This window comes from Pristiophorus japonicus, chromosome 2 (assembly GCF_044704955.1).
Source record: "Pristiophorus japonicus isolate sPriJap1 chromosome 2, sPriJap1.hap1, whole genome shotgun sequence".
NCBI classification, from domain to species: Eukaryota; Metazoa; Chordata; class Chondrichthyes; family Pristiophoridae; genus Pristiophorus; species Pristiophorus japonicus.
The window spans coordinates 160097206-160120307 of NC_091978.1; the positions used below are offsets into that span (position 1 = coordinate 160097206).

Genomic DNA, 23102 nt, shown 5'->3' on the forward strand with positions numbered 1-23102 from the left:
GGGCGGAAAGGGGGTCACCGCCGGTCAGTAAGGAGTCGACGGGGCAGGAACATCCATCGCCCCAAAAATAAATGTGGGCAACGTCGCGATTGTCGGCGACTCTGCACCAACCAAAAGGTGAGTACTTTCCGCACGTGATGGCTCTTAAAAAATGTTTTTAAAGGGGGCAATTTTAGCCCCATAATGTTGACTGCTGAAAATCTTCTGTACTTTTACAGCAATATTTGATGTTCAAACAGCTGAGTTTATGACTTCACATTTATACTTCTATGTGGAAAGTAACTTAAAACACAGTTTATACTGAACCAACCTACATAAGAAATAGGAGCAGGAGTGGTCCATTTGGCCTCTTAAGCCTGCTCCGCCATTCAATAAGATCATGGCTGATCCGATCATGGACCCAGCTCCACTTCCCTGCCCACTCCCCATAACCCTTGACTCCCTTATCATTCAAAAATTTGTCTATCTCCACCTTAAATCTATTCAAAAACCCAGCCTCCACAGCTCTCTGGGGTAGAGAATTCCAAAGATTCACGACCCTCAGAAGAAATTTCTCCTCATTTCTGTTTTAAATGGACGACCCCTTATTCTGAAACTATGCCCCCTAGTTCTAGATTCCCCATGAGGGGAACCATCCTCTCTGCATCTACCCTGTCAAGCCCCCCTCAGAATCTTATATATTTCAGTAAAATCACCTCATTCTTCTAAACAACAAGGAGTATAGGCTCAACCTTTCTTCATATGACAACCCCTTTATCTCAGGAATCAACCTAGTAAACCTTCTCTGAACTGCCTCCAATGCAAGTATATCCTTCCTTAAATAAGGAGACCAAAACTGTACACAGTATTCCAGGTGTGGTCTTACCAAATCCCTGTACAGTTGGAGCAGGACTTCCCTACTTTTATAGTCCATCCCCTTTGCAATAAAGGTCAGCATTCCATTTGCCTTCCTGATTCCCTCCTGTACCTGCATACTAACTTTTTGTGTTTCATGCACAAAACCCCCCCCAGATCCCTCTGTACTACAGCATTTTGTAATCGCTCTCCATTTAAATTATAATTTGCTTTTTTATTTTTCCTGCCAAAGTGGGTAACCTCACATTTTCCCACATTATACTCCATCTGCCAAATTTTTGCCCACTCACTTAGCCTATCTATATCCCTTTGTAGTTTGTTCGCGCCATCCTCCCAACTGGCTTTCCCACCTATCTTTGTATCATCAGCAAATTTGGCTACGTTACACTCAGTCCCTTCATCCAAGTCATTAATATAAATTGTAAATTTTTGAGGCCCCAGCACCGATCCCTGTGGCACCGCAGTAGTTACAGTTTGCCAACCTGAAAATTACCCATTTATCCCAACTCTCTGTTTTCTGTTAATTCGCCAATCCTCAATCCACGCTAATATATTATCCCCAACCCTGTGAGCTTTTATCTTGTGCAGTAACCCTTTGTGTGGCACCTTATCGAATGCTTTCTGGAAATCCAAATATACGACATCAACTGGTTCTCCTTTATCCACTCTGCTTGTTACATCCTCAAAGAACTCCAGATTTGTCAAACACGATTTCCCTTTCATAAAACCATGCTGACTCTGCTTGACTGCATTATGATTTTCTAAATGTCCTGCTACTACTTCCTTAATGATGGATTCCAGCATTTCCCCAAGCGAACTGGTCTATAGTTTCCTGGTTTCTGTCTTCACCCCCTTTCTTAAATAGAGGTATTACATTTGCGGCTTTCCAGTCTGCTGGGACCTCTCCAGAATTCAGGGAATTTTGGTAGTGGATCACGCATTCACTATCTCTACAGCCACTTCTTTTAAGACCTAGGATGCATGTCATCAGGTCCAGGGGACTTGTCCATCTTTATTTCCATTAGTTTGCCTAGTACTTTATCTCTAGTGATAATGATTGATTTAAGTCTCCCGGAAAACTCCTTGATTATCAATTATTGGGATGTTTTTCATGTCCTCTGCCGTGAAGACCGATACAAAATATTTGTTCAAAGTCTCTGCTATTTCCCATTATTAATTCTCCAATCCCATCTTCTAAGGGACCACTGTTTATTTTAGCTACTCGTTTCCTTTTTATATACCTGTAGAAGCTCTTCCTGTCTGTTTTTATATTTCTTGCTAATTTACTTTCATATGCTATCTTCTCTGTCTTTGTATCATTTTTTTAGTCATCCTTTGCTGGTTTATAAAAATCTCCCAATCCTCTGGCCTGCCACTGTCCTTCGCAACATTGTATGCCTTTGTTTTCAATTTGATACCATCCTTAGTTAGCCACCAATGGTTCATCTTTCTCTTAGCATCTTTATTTCTAACTGGAATAAATCTTTGCTGAGAGTTAGGAAATATCTCCTTAAATGTTTGCCACTGTGTTTCTACAGTCTTACGAAAAGAGTGTTTGAAGACCAGACCCTCAAAACTGCCACCAAGCTCATGGTTTACAGAGCTGTAGTAATACCCGCCCTCCTGTATAGCTCGGAGACTTGGACCATGTACAGCAGACACCTCAAGTCGCCGGAGAAATATCACCAACGATGTCTCCGCAAGATCCTACAAATCCCCTGGGAGGACAGACGCAATAACATCAGCGTCGTCGGCCAGGCCAACATTCCCAGCATTGAAGCACCGACCACACTTGATCAGCTCCGCTGGGCAGGCCACATTGTTCTCATGCCTGACACAAGACTCCTTCACGGCAAACGAGCCAAAGGTGGGCAGATGACACCCTCAAAGCCTCCCTGATAAGGTGCAACATCCCCACTGACACCTGGGAACGCCCTAAGTGGAGGAAGTGCATCCGGGAGAGCACTGAGTACCTCGAATCTCATTGCCGAGAGCATGCAGAAAACAAGCGCAGGCAGCGGAAAGAGGTGCGGCAAACCAGTCCCCACCCACCCCTTCCCTCAACGACTATCTGCCCCACCTGTGACAGAGCCTGTGGTTCTCGCATTGGACTGTTCAGCCACTTAAGAACTCAAGTTAAGAGTGGAAGCAGCTCTTCCTCGATTCCGAGGGACTGCCTATGATGATGACAGTCTTACCCTGTAATCTATTTTCCAAGTCCACTTTAACCAACTCTGCCTCCATACCTTTGTAATGACCTTTATTTAAGTTGAGGACACTAGTTTGAGACCTAGCTTTCTCACCCACCAACTGAATTTGAAATTCTACCATGTTAGGATCACTCTTCCCAAGAGGATCCTTCACTACAAGATCATTAATTAATCCAGACTCGTTACACATTACCAAATCTAAAATAGTTTGCTCCCTGGTTGGTTCCACACCATATTGTTCCAAGATACCATCCCGCATACACTCTTATGAGCTCTTTATCAAGGTTACCATTGCCAATTTGATTTGTCTAGTCAATATGAAGATTAAAATCGTCCAAAATTATTGCTGTACCTTACAAGCCTCCATTATTTCTTGATTTATATTCTGTGCCACAGAGTGGCTACTGTTTGGGGGCCTGTTGACCACTCCCACCAGCGACTTCTTTCCCTTATTACTTCTTATCTCCACCCAAACTGATTCTACATCTTCATCTTCTGAGCCAATATCATTTCTTACTACTGCACTGATCTCTACCTGTTGCAGACAAGTATGTCTACAATACCTTTTCTAGAAGTGACTACTACACAATTCTGCTGAAGACATTGTCTCATCTCTACAGTGAAGACATCTTGTGTAGTTGGTGCTACAAAATCAGTGGGTCAAGGGCAGATCTAGCAGCCCAAAACTGAGCATCATGAGACACTGGGACAACAGCAGCAGTGGTTTTCCATGGCCTAGAAATGTGTTAGCTCCCTCACCACACTTGTCCAGACGACTGCAGGCAGCACGTAAAATTTGTGCTGCCTGCTACTTTGCATGATTGTAACAGTCAGCCGAGCACTGAATGAACTGCTGAGTGGCTGAACACTCACAGCAGGGGGCCCAAGTTTGTACACGGCTACCAAAGCTAGCCTACACTACTAAAAGGTGCCATCTGCGTGCAACAGGTGGTGGAAGTGAGTGTGATGGCTGCTATCAGAGAAATAAGATTGAATAATGGCTTAACAGGCCAGAGAAAGGGCTTTGAGATTCTCCGATGCAGCACTGGAGGGTTGGCCCAGGAGGTCAACTCTGGAAGAGACATCCTCTTCCCACAGGGGGCCAGAAGGCCCACCAGGCAGCAGACGAGTGTGCAGTGGGGTCAGATAGCCAATGTGGTCAATGCTAGCTGTATAGCCGCGAGGACCTGGACTCAGTGCAGGAAGATGTTTAATGACCATAGACATGGGTAAGATCAGTGAATTCATTTTCAAATGCCATATCCCATAGCTGCACAACTGGCCTCACACTGCTCTATTCTCTACACCCCTATCACTCACCTACCGGCAATCTCTACCGAACAGTACTCATACCCCACATTCATAGCTTCACCTCACCCTCACACACTTACCATTGCTTCAATACTCACAGCTTGAACACACTGTCCACTTTTCAACCATGACAGGCACATCCGGGGTGTGAGGGGGGATGGCAGTGCCGCAATGGAAGCTCAGACTGAAGTTATAATGGCTGGGTTTATGTATGGAAAGGGGCATGCAGGGTGTCACAGTAGTCTGGACTCCAGCAGATTACTAGGATTGCTGAGGCGCTGCCCCTGGGGAGTGGCAATGTATTCATGGAGACCCTGCTGTCCTCTCTCAAGATGACCGATTTGTCCTCCCACCACTGCTACTCCACCTGTGCCCTTGCTGTTACCTGCCAGCCGAGGCCTACTCGGCCCTGAGCTCCTTGAGATCGTTTACTACAAAGCCATCTGCAGTCTTCCCCCACTGAAAGTCAGCAGTTTTCCACCAGCCATGTTGCAACCACTGGGGTAGCATTGTGTAGGACCACTGGGATAGGCAAAGGCACACACAATCCACTTGCTAAGGGAATGCACAAGAGTGATTAGTTAAATCTTTGATATAATATTGGATAGATATTGGAAAGCTTGCTTTGTGATGGCTTTTATTTCAGCATTGTGGCCAAGATGACCCATGCTTTGATGGGAAGGTACAGTGTGGGACTAATGTTGAATGGGGAACAGGGGTTGCATTCAATCAAACCGAAGCCGGATGATTCTATCCCGGCCAGAAAGGGGTTGCCTCTTTCCTTCCGCTTCATCCTCGTTCTCTTCATCTTCCTCCTCCCTCTTCCTCCTCCTCCTGCACGTGAGCTGGTGGCCGCCTCCTTCCGTGCTGCAACCATTCTGTGATTCTGTAACTTACAACTGAATAATTTTAAGCAGGAATAAGTTTCCACTTCTTCCATTTTGTGCAATGTCTTTATTGAACAGAACTCGATATGTTTTCTTTTCATTTGCTTCATTTTAACCAGTTGTCATGTGGACATCGATGCAAAGCTACATGCCACCCTGGTAACTGTCTACAGAGCTGCAGCCAGAAAGTGAAGATGAAGTGCCCCTGTAAGCGGATTAAAAAGGTATCTCTTAATTATAACACATTGAGATTTTCTTGTGTAATTTGCCCAGTCATGTGTACTTTAAGTTGGGGCCTAACCATTTTAATTATTTCAGAAAATAACCTTGAATATTTGTCTTGTATTACCTGAATTACTGAGATACAGTGATGTATGATATGCTATGTTTTATTTTAGAACAGTCAGTCATCTATGTGGATCGGATCGTTATCCATCTATATGGATAATTGACAGTTCGAACGGTAAACTGATACAAAAATAACTTTACCTCGGTATGTCTGAGTAATTGGAGACTAGTTGCTTTCAACTTGGGGTTATTTCTGCCAGTACTTTGGAGCAAAGGAAAATTGTAAAGTCATCCAGTTCTAAAAAGACCCATCTGTCAAATGTAGAGAAGAAACTTGGACAAGAAAAGTCAAAGACCCCTGTATCTATTCAGAGATTGGCAGTGTGCATCAAAGATCAGGGTCAATTCAACCATAGTGGTTTGGATCCTGAGCGATCTTGGTCAGACTTATATTTAATACAAAGAAACATGGGCTCCCGAAATAGCTGTAAATCCTTCACAGTAAAATGCAGGTTTAATTTCAGGAATTTAAAAAGCAGAATGTAATATAATTATGCACAGTGTAAAATTATTAATTTCAAGGATATCTTCTAAACCATGAAATCCAGTGAACTGATGCACATTAAATTTAAAGTTACTAATTTTTACATATAATTTTTTTAATAAATAATTATATTCAGGCTTCTCTTGGTAAAGGAATAGTAAAACGAGCCATATTCTTTTATCTTCAAATGATTGTCTATGTGCGTACAAGGAAGAACTATTCAAATTTAATTAAAGGAAACGTGTGTGTCTGCATGTACCAGTTCATGCGTATACATTTCAAAAACATCTCGTGCTCTACAGGACTAGATGATTTTAATTTTTATGTCTTGTCAATTTCTAACTGGTTAGTACAGGCAGGTAGTTTGAGGGAGTGTTGGTATACAAAGCAGCAGATAGAACATGAGCTATCTCTTCTGTCAAGGAGATGCATTGCAGTATGTTACACAAGCCAGCAGTCATTGAAAGGATGCAGAGGAAAATACAGTACATTGGTTCAATAGGATCAGCTGTTTTCTACTTATTTGAAACTCCAGAATCATGATCACACATTTCTAGGTGTAACCTCCAATGGAACATCTTTGTGGCATCAACAATCTCTTTTTATTCATTTGTTATTTAATGAACACTAGAACTGGTTATTATAGTGTGCTTATTAAATGGGTGTTATTTTAAGCAAAAGTTTATCTAATCTCAAGCTATCAACTACGTCCTTCCTGCATTATAGAATTTGTGGATTTAAATTAACAAAACATTCTTTGAAGAGTTAATACTAAAGACTTTTTGTGTGTTCTGTAAGGAAATACTATGTTCAGTGGTGACTGAGGAGCAGGTCCTGGTGGAATGTGATGAAATCTGTCAAGAAATGAAGCAAAAAGCATCTGAGGTAATGTCTCTTGCCTTGTTACATTATACTCTCTCAGCTTTGCTTAAGAGTGGGTACAAGGAACGTGTTCCAAAATAGATTTTGCAAACAAATGAAATCTCCTGGAAAACTGTTGCAATGAGTATACAGGTTGAACCTCCCTTATCCAGCACCCTTGGGACCTGGCTTGTTCCGAATGAGGGATTTTGCCGGATGAGGTGAGGTCACGTGTTTGAGTGGACTGCGCCTTTAAGTGCTGGGCTGGGGTGCTGCTGCGGTCAGTGTGTGTGCGCCAATTGGCTGGAACGAGTCAGTCAGCCAATCAGTGTGCAGAGGGTCCCGAAGAGTCGGCGGGCCCCAAAGAGTCGGCCAAACCCCCAAGAGGGAGTGCTGTGGGGAGGCGCAGCTGGCCCAAGGGCTGTGGCTGCAGGAGTTCCAGCAGGGCAACAAGGAGAAGGCAGCCAATCGAGGAGAAAGGTTATATTGGTGAGTAGGATTTTGACGGGCCGCGTTCTGCGCATGCGCCACCCGGCGGCCAGGAATGTTTCGGACGAAGTGTGATGCCGGATAAGGGAGTCCCAGATAAGAGAGGTTCAACCTGTATTGCATTCAACAAATTAAGCTTCCATAGTTTGTGTGTGTGTGTGTATAAGACTTATCAAATTGCTTGTAATTTGTTTACTCCGGGTTGTATGCTCTACTAGAAACAGTCGCAGAAGCAAAATCCATATAGCTTTTAAGAAAGAAGTGAATAACTATTTGAAAAAGAAAAAAATTAAAAGGGTATGTGAAAACGGCAGAGGAATGGGATGAGTAACAAGTATTTAGAATAATTTCAGAAAGCTTGCACAAGTATGTGGCCTCCTATGCTTTCTAAGTACTTGTTATCTGCTGCAGTCTCAAGTTGATAAAATTATTTTTTATTAATTGTTTAAAAAAGTTGAGCAACCATATTATCTACATTTTGGGAAACTTAATAGTTTAAATTTATCTTAAAATGACAGTAACTAATGGTGCATTGTAAAAGTTAACATCTTGATCCATATTTTCAGTGTTGTCTTGATCATGTTTTGTATATCTTTTATTTCTGAATATTGTAAGTCATACTACTTTTTTAATAAATGGCTTGCCACACTTGCAGTGCCTGAATTTGTGACACGTGCCTCAGGTTTTATAGTGCCTTTCTGGGGTGATTAGTTTAGAGATACCAATGAACATTCAGTAGAAAAAGTCATAAATACACCCATTAGATCAATCATTACAGTTGATTTTTTTAATTAACTTTTGTATACTAGAAAAAGCTTAAACGCTGCAAGTACAAATCGCCATAAAATCAGAAATCCAAATTTGTTAATTGTAATAAATTCAATTTTTAGATTTTAAACTTTGTTGCTGAAATCTTAATTTTCTGATGATGAGGATTCCCCAACTGAATTGCCAGCAGTACATAGGAACATTAGTTTGTTTCTGATTTAAAACTTCCCTGAAATTGACAACTTAGTGATTGGAAAAACAGCAAGAACATAGCTTTTGATAGGAAATGGAAAATCATAAGCTAATTACTCTCTAATTGAACAACTAGTAATATTAGTCTAAACCTGGGTGTGGAATTTGTAATCTTTTTGCCATTACTAAGCTACTGTTTCAGCATTTTAACTTTGTGAGGCCCAAGAATTGTATTGGGTTACATGTGGAACCACACAGTGAACTTCCAGTGTAAAGCATATGTTAACTAAAGTTGGCTTGGATATTTCATGGATCTCCTCCAATTTTATTTAACTCCTTTTAATATGAGAGTCTCTCAAATAACTATTATGAATGGTAGCAACAATTTGGATTTTCTCTTTCAACTTGTTCAAACTAGATGAGTAATTGTGTGCCTTATGAAGGCCACATCTTTATAAAAAAAAACTAACCCATTTGGGCAATGAAAATGTAAAAATTGTGTACATTTTAATATTGACTAGTGGTTCATTAAAATTAAAATACAGTGGGCTGGATTTTCGGTTGCCTAACGCCTCAGTTAGCGGCCAGAGGGGGCGTAAATGGGAGCGTAAGAGATTACCGACCGGGAATGCAGCGTTTAGCGCCCCGACAGAAAATTCATTAGAGGCTCATCGGGGGCGCAAAACAGTAGCACCTGGCTGCTGATAATCACTCCGATCATGACGTATTCCTGGTGCAACGCCCACACTTGCTGCCCAGTCGGAAAATTAGGTGCGGCCACCTCATTTAGTGGCCACCAAGTACAAAATCTGGAAAAACAGTCGGTACAAACTTGCAGAGTTGTTAACTGGTGGCTTTCGTTGGAGGTCACAGTCAGTGCAACATTTACACACAGCACGGCGGTGAGCTTCTGAATTTGTAGCGGCAGACAGAAATAAGAATTCACCTTAAGAAAAACTGATTTTGAAAACTTTAATGGGTGCATCACTCGGCTTTTCCTGGAATCGGGATCTGAATTGGAATTCGGTGCATGCGCAATGACTTGGCTAAATTTAGCGCCGGCATTTTCATTAGCGTCCCCCCCACCAAGCTCTGGTGTGCAACGTCTGATTTAGCACCCCTGTCAGGTCTTCGCCAGAATGTGACAAATTTCTGGGCGTATGGTGGAAACTTTTTCACGCCGATAAAATTACCTGCGAACGAATTTCCACCCCAGTAATTTTGCAGAGTAATTTTGAAATTGTACTGACTGCAGTCTATTTCACAAAGGATATAACCAATAAATATGATCACTTCTGATCCAGAATACAGATGATCCTGCAGGAGTAGGCACTGCGGGTTTCAAGGACAAAAATACAAACGATAATTAAATAATAGAAATAAGTACTTATTTTGCTTTTTAGAAAATATATTCAATTATTGTAATAGTGTAGAAGATAATTTAACCAAAAATGTATATGATTGGTTTTAAAATGTAGATAGAGACAACCTTCTTAAAATACTGCATCCTTTAATAATACAAAAGTTATATGAATATCAGAGTTTAATTTATCTCTGGGCCAGAGAATTATGTTTTTTAACTGTTTCTTCAGATGAAAGAAGCTGAAGAAAAAGCAGTCCTTGAAAAAGAGAGACTAAAACAACAGGTAAGTAGCCTAGAAACTGACTGAGAATATCTAAACTTTAAAATAATAAGATATGGATCAATGGATGGATTTTCAGCTTTGCTGCTTTCAGGGTGGTAATGGCGGCGGGGTGGCAAAGTTTGTGCCTGGGAACAGTTTGCGCTTCAGTCGTCAAGATTGGGCAGCTGGGCCCAGAGTGTGGGGCGGAGTGCTAACGGAGGCGTTTTACACCTCTCTTAGGGCACTAGGCTGGCTGAGCATGGGAAAATCCTGAGCTAAAGAGCCACCATGGGGAGAAAATAAAACTTGAAAAAACCCAACAAAAACATTCCCAATCTACCACAACATAAAACGCAAAAAGAAAAGAAAAAAACAAACACACACTGAGGTGGACATTATTTACCTCACTGCAGTCGGTATAGGTTGACCACCTGGTTTCACAGGCAGCCCCAGCAAGGCGTGCTGCAGGGCATACGGGTCGGGCGGGTGTCTAAAAGTGAGCCAGTGTCACAACCAGGGACGTTGCACACCTGCTCAACTCTTCCGGGCGGTACTGCTCTGCGCGCCCACAAAACCGGCCCCGAAGACCCCCGTGGGGCACTGGAGGCTGACTGCCCAACCAGAAGAGCTCATTGCCGCCCCTCTGGGGCGAAAACAAAAGCGGACATCACCGGAAAATCTAGCCTGAAGTTCCTAAGGTGTTTTAACTTTAAGAAAGAATCCTTAAAACTAATGAAGAGGAAGTGTTTTTAAAAAACACATTTGTTGGACTGTTCTAATGGTTCACTGCAGTGAGAAGTTAATTTTTCTTTTTTTATAGGATTGTCTTGTAGTACTGTTCTTTTTGATGGATTGGCGGTGAATTGACTTTCTTGCCTGTTTCATCCGATGCTACTTGACAGGACAGAGTTGTATTGAGTTTGAGGGAGGCAAGAGTCCTGTTATCAGTCACATGGGTGAGGGGGTGGTTTTTGTGCTGTTCAAAGAATGTTTAGCTCTTGGAGAAGATGAGAAACCCTTTTTTTTTACTGAGTTGCATATTCTCATTACAGGTATTAGAACTGGGTTCCTTTTATCTAATTATCATGCTACACTGCATATACTTTACTTTATCAAAATGTTTCTACTCTATTATCTCATATTATGAAGTAGATATTGTGTGTGCTTTATATTTGCTTTTAGTCCTATTAGGCAAATATAGTTTGTGGTATTTCTTCTGGCTTAGTATGACAGGGTTGTGTTTGTGGCCACCCCTGGGATTTTTATTAGTATTTATATTTATTTTTGTACTTTATAGTTCATGTATTAAGGTGCCAATATTCATAAAGAACAAGTCAGAACTGGGAAATTATAAGCACGTTAGCTTGAACTAGGGATCATTTAGAGATACTCTTTATGACTGCAGATGACATAAGATTTTGAGCGTGCTAGGACCTTAGATGAGATAAAATGACTACAATCAGATCCAGATGCAATGGGGGAATGGGCCTGTATCTGGCAGATGTCACTTAATATAGATGAATATACTGCTGTGCATGTGGATAGACCTGATTGCATGTGTATATGATTCAGGGTTACCAACTAAATACTGTTAAGTAAGAAAAAGACCTAGGTGTTATAGTACATGAATCTCAAGGTTCATGACCAGTGCCGTGAGGCTATAGCAAAAGCAAATAGAATATTGGGATGGATAGCTAGGGTAATCCAATATAAAACAAGAAGCACTATACTGTCTTTGTAAAAGATGTTGGTTAAGCCATCTAAATATTGTGTCCAGTTTGGTCAGCTCACATGGTAGGTGATATATAGGCCCTACAAAAGGTTCAGAGAAGCCACTAGGTTGATGCATACCTTGAAGGCTCTTAATTACTGTAATATATATAGCTCCACGCACTGGACTACTGTGGACAAGATGGACCACTTTCCATACCTCGGGAGCCTATTATCTGCAAGGACAGACGTCGACGACGAGATTCAACACCGCCTCCAGTGTGCCAGCGCAGCCTTTGGCTGCCTGAGGAAAAGAGTGTTTGAAGGTCAGGACCTCAAATCTGCCACCAAGCTCATGGTGGTGTACAGGGCTGTAGTGATACCCGCCCTCCTGTATGGCTCAGAGACGTGGACCATATACAGCAGACACCACAAATCGCTGGAAAAATACCACCAATGATGTCTCCGCAAAATCCTGCAAATCTCCTGGGAGGACGGATGTACCAACGTTAGCGTCCTTGACCAGGCCAACATCCCCAGCATTGAGGCACTGACCACAATCAACCAGCTCCGCTGGGTGGGTCACATTGTTCGCATGCCTGACACAGGACTCCCAAAACAAGCGCTCTGCTCGGAACACCTACACGGCAGGCGGGCCCAAGGTGGGCAGAGGAAACGTTTCAAGGACACCCTCAAAGCCTCCTTGATAAAGTGCAACATCCTCACCGACACCTGGGAGTCCCTGGCCAAAGACTGCCCTAAGTGGAAGAAGTGCATCCAGGAGGGCGCTGAGCACCTCGAGTCTAGACGCCGAGAGCTTGCAGAAGCCAAGTGCAGGCAGCAGAAGGAGCATGCAGCAAACCAGTCCCACCCACCCTTTCCTTCAACAACTGTCTGTCCCACCTGTGACCGAGACTAATTCCCGTATTGGACTGTTCAGTCACCTAAGAATTCATTTTTGGAGTGGAAGCAAGTCTTCCTCGATTTCGAGGGACTGCCTATGATGGTTTCCTGTGACATTGCAGCCATTGCTGTTTACAACAGTAAAGAGGGAACAAGTCACATGACGGGCTTCCTAAAGTTATCAGCCATCTTAGAGCCTGTGCGTTTGTGAGGTCGTACCAAAAACACAATTACCAGGATAGACTGAGAGTTAGCCTTTTTACTCCAGAAAAGCATAGACTTCAGGGGAAATTTGACACTTAACTGTGTCCATGTGGGTACATTATGTGAGTTAAATAAGTTACGGAAAATCAGGGGCATGGATATCTAGGTTAGATGTCAGGCGGCTTTTCTTTTAACAATGGATCATCGACCTTTGGAACATGTTGCCAGCTCTGTTGATATTTAGAAGATCATAATAGTCAAGCAGAGTCAGCATGATTTCATGAAAGGGAAATCATGTTTGACAAATTTGCTGGAGTTCTTTGAGGATGTAACGAGCAGGGTGGATAAAGGAGAACCAGTTAGATGTTATGTATTTGGATTTCCAGAAGGCATTTGATAAGGTGCCACTTAAAAGATTACTGCACAAGATAAGAGCTCACGGGGTTGGTGGTAATATATGGATAGAGGATTGGCTAGCTAACAGAATACAGAGTCGGGATAAATGGGTCATTTTCAGGTTGGCAAACTGTAACTAGTAGGATGCCACAGATGCTGGGGCCTCAACTATTTACAATCTATATTAATGACTTGGATGAAGGGACCAATTGTTATGTAGCCAAATTTGCAGATGATACAAAGATAGGTGGGAAAGCAAGTTGTGTGGAGGACGCAAAGAGATTTGGATAGACTAAGTGGGGAAAAATTTGGCAGATGGAGTATAATGTGGGAAAATGTGATGTTTCCCCTTGTAGGGAAATCTCGAACTTGGGGGCATAGTTTCAGAATAAGCTGCCGCCATTTAAAACTGAGATGAGGAGGAATTTCTTCTGAGGGTCGTGAATCTTTGAAATTCTCTACCCCAGAGAGCTGTGGAGGCTGGGTCATTAAATATATTTAAGGTGGTGATAGACTGATTTTTGAATGATAAAAGAGTCCAGGCTTATGGGGAGTGGACAGGGAAGTGGAGCTGAGGCCAAGATCAGATCAGCCGCGATCTTATTGAATGGCGGAGCAGGCTCAAGGTGCCAAATGGCCTACTCCTGCTCCTATTTCTTATGTTCTTGTGTTCTCTTACAATGAATGCGGATTCGCTACTGGTGTTCAAAGGGGAGCATCTAGAGGGTGTATCATACAAAAGATAGGTGGAGTTTTGGGCAATGTGCCTTATGGTCACAGTGATCTTCTGGAACTTTCATCACCTTCAAGAGTTGGAGAGAAATTTCCCAGATTTTATTCCCCTGAATTAGCCGAGGGGTTTATCTCTCTTTTTGCCCCTCAGGATATTACATTGCTGCTGATGGGCCTGGGAGATTGTGGATCATGATGCTGATGCATCATGACCATATTGGCAGGTTTGATGGACTACCTGATTTTTTTTTTTCTGTCCATCATTTTCATATGTTCGTAAGATTTATCATGTAAAAGGACTTCCTTTGTTGGTCAAGGAAAATTCTGGTCTTTTTGCATAAGATTTGCGCTGACCATTGCTTTTCTGTGGAAGATCTATCTCACTCAGCAGTGTAAGAAAGGTCGACACGGGCTGGTTGGATGCTTCCATTTTTGTGTCTCATCTCTTGCCAAGTGGCATGGATAGCCATTCTGATTATTGAATGGGTGGAAACCACGGACTGGCAAACACAGAAGTAGAATTTCTACACTCGTGATTTCTGACAATGTGGTGGTTTAAATAACTACCAAGCGGGCCATCTGCCATAAATGATTTGGTCAGAGATAGATTTTACTTTTCCACCGAATATCACGTGAGGATTTATTTTAGCCAGATTTGTTATTTTTACCAAAAGAAACCTGGCAATTAAATATTTGATTGCCTCAGAATTAGAAGGTTGTGTGCTCAACCCCCATTCAGGACTATAGCACATAAGCTAGGTCGACACTTTAATGAGTATTAAGGGAGTGCTGTATTGGGTGAGGCATTAAATTGAGGCCCTGTCTGCCTGTTTGAGTGAATGTAAAAGATCCAGACTCACTACTTGAAGAATAGCATGATTTTCTCCTGGTTTCCTGGCCAACATTACTTTCTCAACCAGCACCACCAAAAACAGATTTGCGTTTTTTTGCGGTTTGTGGGATCTTACTGAGCAAAAATTGGTTGTCCCATTTGTCTAGACATCAGAAGTACTTCATTGAATGTACAGCACTTTGGGACATCCTGTGAATGTGAGTCAATCTGTACAGTACAAGTGCTTTCTTTTTATGCAATCCAGCGTGATTTAATTACACAGGCTAAAGTGAAAGATTGCATATACATTTTACAGCAATGAGCAAAAAAACTGTCAAAGCTAACTTGGAGCAGTTCAATAATTTTCCAACCCAGCGTTATTTACTAAGATTTGGAAATCCTCTGACCTTTTAGCCTACTTTAATATATAATGAAACTTACTTTAAATGCTTTTGCTTTTTCCAGGCTTTAATGTGTCACTTGTCTGTAACACTGTTCAGCAAAAATAGCACTAATTTGTGCAAAGCAATTAGTGTGACGGCTCCCATAAATTAAGAAAAACAACCAAAAAGGGAGTGTAATTCCCACAACTGGCGCTTGCAGGGAGTGAAAATTCAGATGTTCTTCACATTCTGCTGATGAACAATTTTTAGTTGTTTGGCAAAAGTATTATGCTTCCACATTTCTGTCTTTAGTTCACATTTCCAGTGAAGAGACTGCACTAAATATGATGTCTGAACATTAGCTGTACTTCCATGTTTATCTGTGACCCTGTATTTGAGTTCCTAAACAGTTGCCTTGTAAACCAGTCACAGTAATGTCATTGACATTTACAGTTTCTGTGAATGATCAGTGATAAAAAAAGAAATTGCAAACTCTTCCTTTTTCTGCTCCCATTACTTACAAAATAAATGATGCACATAGATTAGGACAAAGTTACCATTGGACGATTTTAATGTTAGTCGCATCTTGTTTCGGTGATTTCAGTTATGTGTTCAGCTATGATTCTTCTGTGGCAAAGTAAAAGAACCAAATCACTTTTTAAATGTTAATAACTAGTGATTCAAAAGAGAGGGAGCATTGGGCTTTGTTTTTTTCCCCCCACTTTATTCCGTTTTTACCACTCCTGTCCTAAAGACAAAAACTCCTGTTTGATTACAGTTCCACAAAACCCGACATTACCTTACCCAAGTGACCATTCTTCATGCAAGAGCTTAGACAGAGTGTCAGCAAACTATTTCACTCTTGAAGGCATAACTGCCAAGCCTAATCCTGTTCTCACCCATTGTCTGCATATTCACATGCACACATTCCAGTAAGGATCATTGGGCAACTATCAGGAGCTGAAACCTTGGGCTGACTTTTCTTTCCCCCCTGTCTCTGAAGTCTAAGGATATTGATGCCATTTATATTGTCCCAAGTGAGCTCAACTAAATTGGCAAAACCAGAGATGAACCTGGGATTTTCTGGTTTATGTAGAAGACTGGGGCAGCAGGGGGAGGGGAAAAGAGAGAGACTGGGGGTGGTGGGGGGGAGGAGAGAGACTGGGGGTGGGGGGGAGGAGAGAGACTGGGGGGGGGAGGGAGGAGGGAGGAGAGAGACTGGGGGTGGGGAGTGGGGGAGAGGAGAGAGACGGGGGGGGTGGGAGGGAGGAGAGAGGGTGGGGGGTGGGAGGGAGGAAAGAGACTGGGGGGGAGGAGAGAGACTGGGGGGGGTGGTGGGGGGGAGGGGAGAGACTGGGGGGGAGGGGAGATACTGGGGGGGTGGGGGGGAGGGGAGAGACTGGGGGGGGTGGGGGGGAGGAGGAGAGAGACTGGGGGAGGTGGGGAGGAGGAGGAGAGAGACTGGGGGGGAGGAGGAGAGAGACTGGGGGAGGTGGGGGGGAAGAGAGAGACTGGGGGAGGTGGGGGGGAAGAGAGAGACTGGGGGAGGTGGGGGGGGAAGAGAGAGACTGGGGGAGGTGGGGAGGAAGAGAGAGACTGGGGGAGGTGGGGGGGGGAGGAGAGAGACTGGGGGAGGTGGGGGGGGAGGAGAGAGACTGGGGGAGATGGGGGGGGGAGGAGAGAGACTGGGGGTGGGAAGTGGGAGAGAGGAGAGAGACGGGGGGGGGGGGTGGGAGGGAGGAGAGAGGGTGGGAGGGAGGAAAGAGACTGGGGGGGAGGAGAGAGACTGGGGGGGGTGGTGGGGGGGAGGGGAGAGACTGGGGGGGGTGGGGGGGGGAGGGGAGAGACTGGGGGGGGTGGGGGGAGGAGGAGAGAGACTGGGGGAGGTGGGGAGGAGGAGGAGAGAGACTGGGGGGGAGGAGGAGAGAGACTGGGGGAGGTGGGGGGAGGAGAGAGACTGGGGGTGGTGGGGGGGGAGGAGAGAGACCGGGGGAGGTGGGGGGGGAGGAGAGAGACTGTGGGGGGGGAGGAGAGAGACTGGGGGAGGTGGGGGGGAGGAGAGAGACTGGGGGAGGTGGGGGGGAGGAGAGAGACTGGGGGTTGGGGGGGGAGGAGAGAGACTGGGGGAGGTGGGGAGGAAGAGAGAGACTGGGGGAGGTGGGGAGGAAGAGAGAGACTGGGGGAGGTGGGGAGGAAGAGAGAGACTGGGGGAGGTGGGGGGGAAGAGAGAGACTGGGGGAGGTGGGGGGAAGAGAGAGACTGGGGGAGGTGGGGGGGAGGAGAGAGACTGGGGGTTGTGGGGGGGAGGAGAGAGACTGGGGGGTTGTGGGGGGGAGGAGAGAGACTGGGGGGTGGGGGGAGGGAGGAGAGAGACTGGGGGGTGGGGGGAGGGAGGAGAGAGACTGGGGGTTGGGGGGGAGGAGAGAGACTGGGGGTTGTGGGGGGGAGGAGAGAGACTGGGGGTTGTGGGGGGGAGGAGAGAGACTGGGGGTTGTGGGGGGGGAGGAGAGAGACTGGGGGTTGGGGGGGAGGAGGAGAGAGACTGGGGGTTGGGGGGGGAGGAGGAGAGAGACTGGGGGTTGGGGGGGAGGAGGAGAGAGACTGGGGGTTGGGGGGGAGGAGGAGAGAGACTGGGGGTTGGGGGGGAGGAGGAGAGAGACTGGGGGTTGGGGGGGAGGAGGAGAGAGACTGGGGGTTGGGGGGGAGGAGGAGAGAGACTGGGGGTTGGGGGGGAGGAGAGAGACTGGGGGTTGGGGGGGAGGAGAGAGACTGGGGGTTGGGGGGGAGGAGAGAGACTGGGGGTGGGTGGGGGAGAGGGAGGGTGGGGGGGGGAGAGGGGAGACTGGGGGTGGCGGGGGGAGAGGGGAGACTGGGGGTGGCAGGGGGAGAGGGGAGACTGGGGGTGGCGGGGGGAGAGGAGAGACTGGGGGTGGGGGGGGAGGAGAGAGACTTGGGGGGGGGGGGGGGAACTGGGGGTGGGGGGGAGGAGAGAGACTGGGGGATGGGGGGGAGGGAGACTGGCGGGGGAAGAGACACGGGGGGGGGGGAGGAGAGAGACTCGGGAGGGAGGAAGAGAGAGAGATGGGGGGGGGGAAGAGAGAGACGGGGGCAGAAGAGAGAGATTGGCGGTGGGAGGAGAGAAAAAGGGAGATGGGGGGGGGGGTGGGAGAGGAGAGAGACTGGGGGGGGGGGGGGGCGGCGAGAGAGAGACCTGGGGGGAGGGGAGGGGGGCGTGAGAGAGTGCCTTTACTTCATAACAATTGGCAGAGTTACTTCAATTTGTATTTTACTCTTACATGTTCCCCACAGATGTTCATGAACTAAACTTGATTTGTCTGGCATTTTATCCAGGTGGAATTGGAAGCCTTTGAAAAAAGACTAAAAGGTCGGCGTAAGAAAAACAAGAGACGGGACACAGTGGAGACCAAAGAAACTGCTTGGCAGAAATCCAAGAAATACCTGATAATCCCTGTCTGTGGAATTATTCTGGCAATGGTTACCTTTTACCTACTACAACTCAATTGAAGAGATAGGAAACTATGGTATGGTCAAAATTAATTAGAAACAAAAAACATATCTGTTCAAGTACCTTTTTTAAAATTTTACTTACACTCGGATGAATTCCACAATTGAAGGTTTCTTTTGTTAAGATTGCCTCCAGCCTATAAAGGTTTACAAATGCCATCAAAAATAATGCTGGAAATGATTTACGCATGTGACAAACCACCATTAACTTTCATGTGTATATAATATTGTATGAAAACTCAGGCAACACATTTTGTGTGTATTTAGGCATGCAAGGGTGATATCTCATTGAGACATTTATCAAAAGATATCACTGTAGATAATCCTATTTCATACATATAATTTTATCTTGGGAAAACAGCTTATGTAGATTGCTTTATAATTGTTATGAAATTTTATTTCCTTCTGTGAGAACTTGGGTTAAATATGACCAGTTTAAAATATGCAAATTGCTTTGCTTTTCAGCCTATCTAGATCTTTTAATTTTTCACCCGTAGTCTATTAATTGACAGTTCAGTGAAAGTAGTAAGCCAGCACAAGCTGAGTTTAAGTCTGCCATGTGAACCAGTAGAGGTAGCATAGTTGACCCTAGCGCACTGGAATGTTGTAAATTGCCATCAAATAATCCGTTGCTGTTTGAGATCAAAAGAATAATGCTTGTCGATGGGATTTTTTTGTGCACTTTGCATAGCACTGTAAATGTTCAAAACACATCAACAAATTGAAAAGTAGCGAGCATTGAGACATCACTAATGACATAACACATAGTGGTAAATTTTAAGCCTGCACTCATTTTAAATTTAAGTCACTGAATTTTCCTGTTTCCCTATTATATTTATCATGGAGAGTTGACTGATATAACCCGTTCTTTTCGCCATCCAAATATATATTTTATCTTTTGACAGAAAGAAACCAGTACAGGTTGAACCTCAAATTTGGCACTCTTTGGTCCGCCAACCTGCCTGGTCCGGCATCATTCCCGGCTGGGGGGGCGCATGCGCAAAACATGGCCGGGTCATTGACAGCAGCGTTGTCAGCAGTACCCGGTAAGGTCAGCTGGCATACTGCAAGAATGTTACATGCCTAATCGATAAAATGCTGTTTTCTGGGGCCGGCCGCTCCTCCTTTCCCCGCCGCCTCTGGTGCTCTGTCAGAGGCTGGGTCGGCGTACTGCGTCCTGGGGCTGGCTGCATTTCAGGCCCAGCTTTGGTGCCTCGGTCAGCCCGGAGGCAGCGGGGAGAGAAGGAGTGGCTGACCCCAGACGCAGCGCACCGACCCGGCCTCAGAGGAGTAGTGGTCTACTTTTTAAACCTGCAGTGGGGTGGGTGTCCCAGATGCACTGCACATGTTGACCCAAGAAGTCAAGAGATCAGCACAGTAACTCCACATACTTAACCCCGCAGTTTGCAAATTAAGATCGGGGCCCACTGGGCAAAGTGAGCTGACACGGCCTTACCTCCACCACAAATTCCCTTTCGTTCACTGCGAATCTCTTGAAGGCCGGAAGCTTGTCCATCACCACCCAGATTGGAACACTCTCAGGGTTTTCGAATGCCAAGGTCTTCATTTTCAAGAAGCCGGTCCTCACCATTTTGAAGCAGACGAAGGACCTTCGGGCAATGTGAGAGAGTGTGAGCACGGGGTCATCCAACCGGCTGTTGCTGCTCACCGCTGTGGCCCCGCCGTGCGGGCAGTGAGTCTAGCTCACGGCCATAGAGACATTTCTAATGTCTGGATCCATCAGTCGCTGATCATCAAAATGGGGGATGGGGAGGAGGGGGAGGTGATAAAGCACTTCCCCGAGCAAGGCTCTGCCTCTGTCCCTGTACCGGTCACTATAGCCCCGGCCTCCTGTTCCATACATGGCTCCCTCTGAGGCCAGCGTGCTGCGTTCTGGGGCCGGCCGCTCCTCCTCTCCCCGCCGCCTCCGGGCTGACCTAGGTGCCGAAGCTGGGCCCGAAATGCTGACCTCCCGTGGTCTAGCAAATTCTCTGGTCCGGCTCAGGCTAGGTTCCGAGGGTGCCGCATTAGAGCGGTTCAACCTGTAGTTGTATTTAATTTGCAATCAGCTATTTAAATATACCAGTATTTTAAAATAATTCAGAACTGTCTGAAAGCCAACTGACCATTGAACATTCTGTAGGTTCATTTCTATGGAAAATTATTGATCAACTCAAAACAATATATTCACAAGGCATTGCAGGCATTTAATGCAGGATAATACAAATAGTTTGCATTGTGAGCCATGTTGTATGTTGCCCTGAACTGGAATTTATCTATGCATTGTGCTGAATGTTACATTAGTTTTCTTGATCTATGATTTAATAAATGATTGTGTTTGATTTATGTTGGTAATTCTTTATGCTGTATTGAGTAATTTCTGTTCTCTAAAATAAAACTGAACTCATCTAGAACTTGAAAAGAAGTGTAAAGATTCTTTCTCACTCAATGAATTTCCATGTATAGTTAAATAAGCTGTCAGACAAAAACAAGTGTGTGTGTGTGTGTGTTTTCATCTGCTCATAGCAATACATCATTCTGTTAACATTTTTTTTTAAAAGCAAGTTTTAAAATCCATTTTACATTGCTTTTTTCACATAAATTTGTATCTTTAAGTGTTCCAGTAGGTTTCCCACTATTTGGATGAAAACTGGTTGAATGAGAAGGATTTTGTGAATGTTTGTCAAGATTTGTAAACTTCATTTGTAAGCCTTATTGAGTTTTTAATTTCTAGAATTGGAACACATTTTTATTTTCACTTTCCAAGTTGATTAATGGGGGTAATTCAGTCGACAACAGCACCAAAATTCAACGGGCTAGAAATTCGCCACCCGTTAGCGTCTCCTGGGGCACTACCGATTTTGCGACCGGGCGTGGCGACAGTACCGATGCCTGCGAAATTCCCGTCGAGGTTTGCAGCGGCGGTCATCGTGCTGCACATCACCCCGGTGGCACTCTAAGGTAACGCTTGATTAAGTACTCCACTTCCTTCCTGGAACGCTAAACCGGTAGTTCGCGTTGGAGTCCCTCACGTAGTGCCCACCGATACTTTTGCGCTACCGCAAAAGTTATCACCCCAAACAAGGCATGATGCAATTTCTCTCCCAAAATATGTCTATCCTCCAGCAATGATGAGAAATGTTTGTTATTTACTCATCACAGCATATTTTTCTGTCGCAATCTAAGGAGTAGGATCCATATGAGTGTTGAATTCACTGGAAGGAAATGCTTTAGATTAGACTGCATCATTTTGAAATAGTCTCTGGTCTCATCATCATCATAGGTAGTCCATTCTAAAAATGAGTCCTTAGGTGGCTGAATAGTCCAATACAAGAACCACAGTTTCTGTCACAGGTGGGACAGATAGTCGTTGAGGGAAGGGGTGGGTGGGGCAGGTTTGCCGCATGCTCTTTCCGCTGCCTGCGCTTGATTTCTGCATGCTCTCAGCGATGAGCCTCGAGGTGTTCAGTACCCTCCCGGATGCACTTCCTCCACTAAGGATGATCTTTGGCCAGAGACTCCCAGGTGTCGGTGGAGATGTTGACTTTATCAGGGAGGCTTTGAGGGTGTCCTTGTAACGTTTCCTCTGCCTATTGACTACATATTCAAGACCATTTTAAATAACTCTTCTAGCACCAGCCAACATATAAGTGCCAGTGCTGAACCAGAGTTTGAGTTATATGATTCGCCTATCTACTGGAGCCATAAATACCAACTCTGGAAAAACAATGATTCCTGATGATACAATGCTCAGAAATGCTGGAAAAGATTGATTAGGGGCTTTGATGTTTTGACTTCACCTTCTCTGACTTGCATGATCTTCCCCTGCTACAGGATTAGCACAGACCCAAGCCATTACAGCAATTCCATTGATTGGTCATTATAGCCCCTCCCCCAAACTCAGTTTTTTTTTCTGGCTCTTATGATTATGATGTGGCTACAGAAAATCAAATTTTCAGAAGGAGGTGGATGATACGCAGCTGGAAGTAGGGGGTCTCTATGATGTTGGGCTCAGCTTGGGATAGGATATGATACTGAGGTTGTAAGCAGTCTGGTTCATTGGCGAGGGAGGGGACGGAATTGGTGATAAGGGTACGGAGTTTGTCATTGGGACCGTAGCGACGGTTTCAGTCTTGCCAATGTATAACTGGATGAAATTGTGGCTCATAAATGGATATTGTAAAGCAGTTGGACAACACGGGGCAGTGGAGGGATCAAAAGAGGTGGCGGAGACACACAGCTGGGTGTCTTCATTATACAGGTGGAAGCTGAACCCATAAGAACATAAGAAATAGGAGCAGAAGTAGGCCACCTGGCCCCTCGAGCCTGCTCCATCATTTAATAAGATCATGGTTGATCTGATCATGGACTTAACTCCACTTCTCTG

General features: G+C 44.9%; 1 protein-coding gene across 1 annotated transcript in view; it reads left to right on the forward strand.

Annotated features, from left to right (window-relative positions):
- The window catches only part of nfxl1 (nuclear transcription factor, X-box binding-like 1), a 233424-nt gene extending 212316 nt beyond the window's left edge, over nt 1-21108 (forward strand). Inside the window, exons 19-22 of the mRNA XM_070870141.1 lie at nt 5383-5487; nt 6894-6980; nt 9998-10051; nt 18542-21108. Coding sequence (XP_070726242.1) covers nt 5383-5487; nt 6894-6980; nt 9998-10051; nt 18542-18715 — 420 coding nt within the window. The 3' untranslated portion in view covers nt 18716-21108. The remainder of the gene's footprint in view (nt 1-5382; nt 5488-6893; nt 6981-9997; nt 10052-18541) is intronic.
- The last annotated feature ends 1994 nt before the right edge of the window (nt 21109-23102 follow it).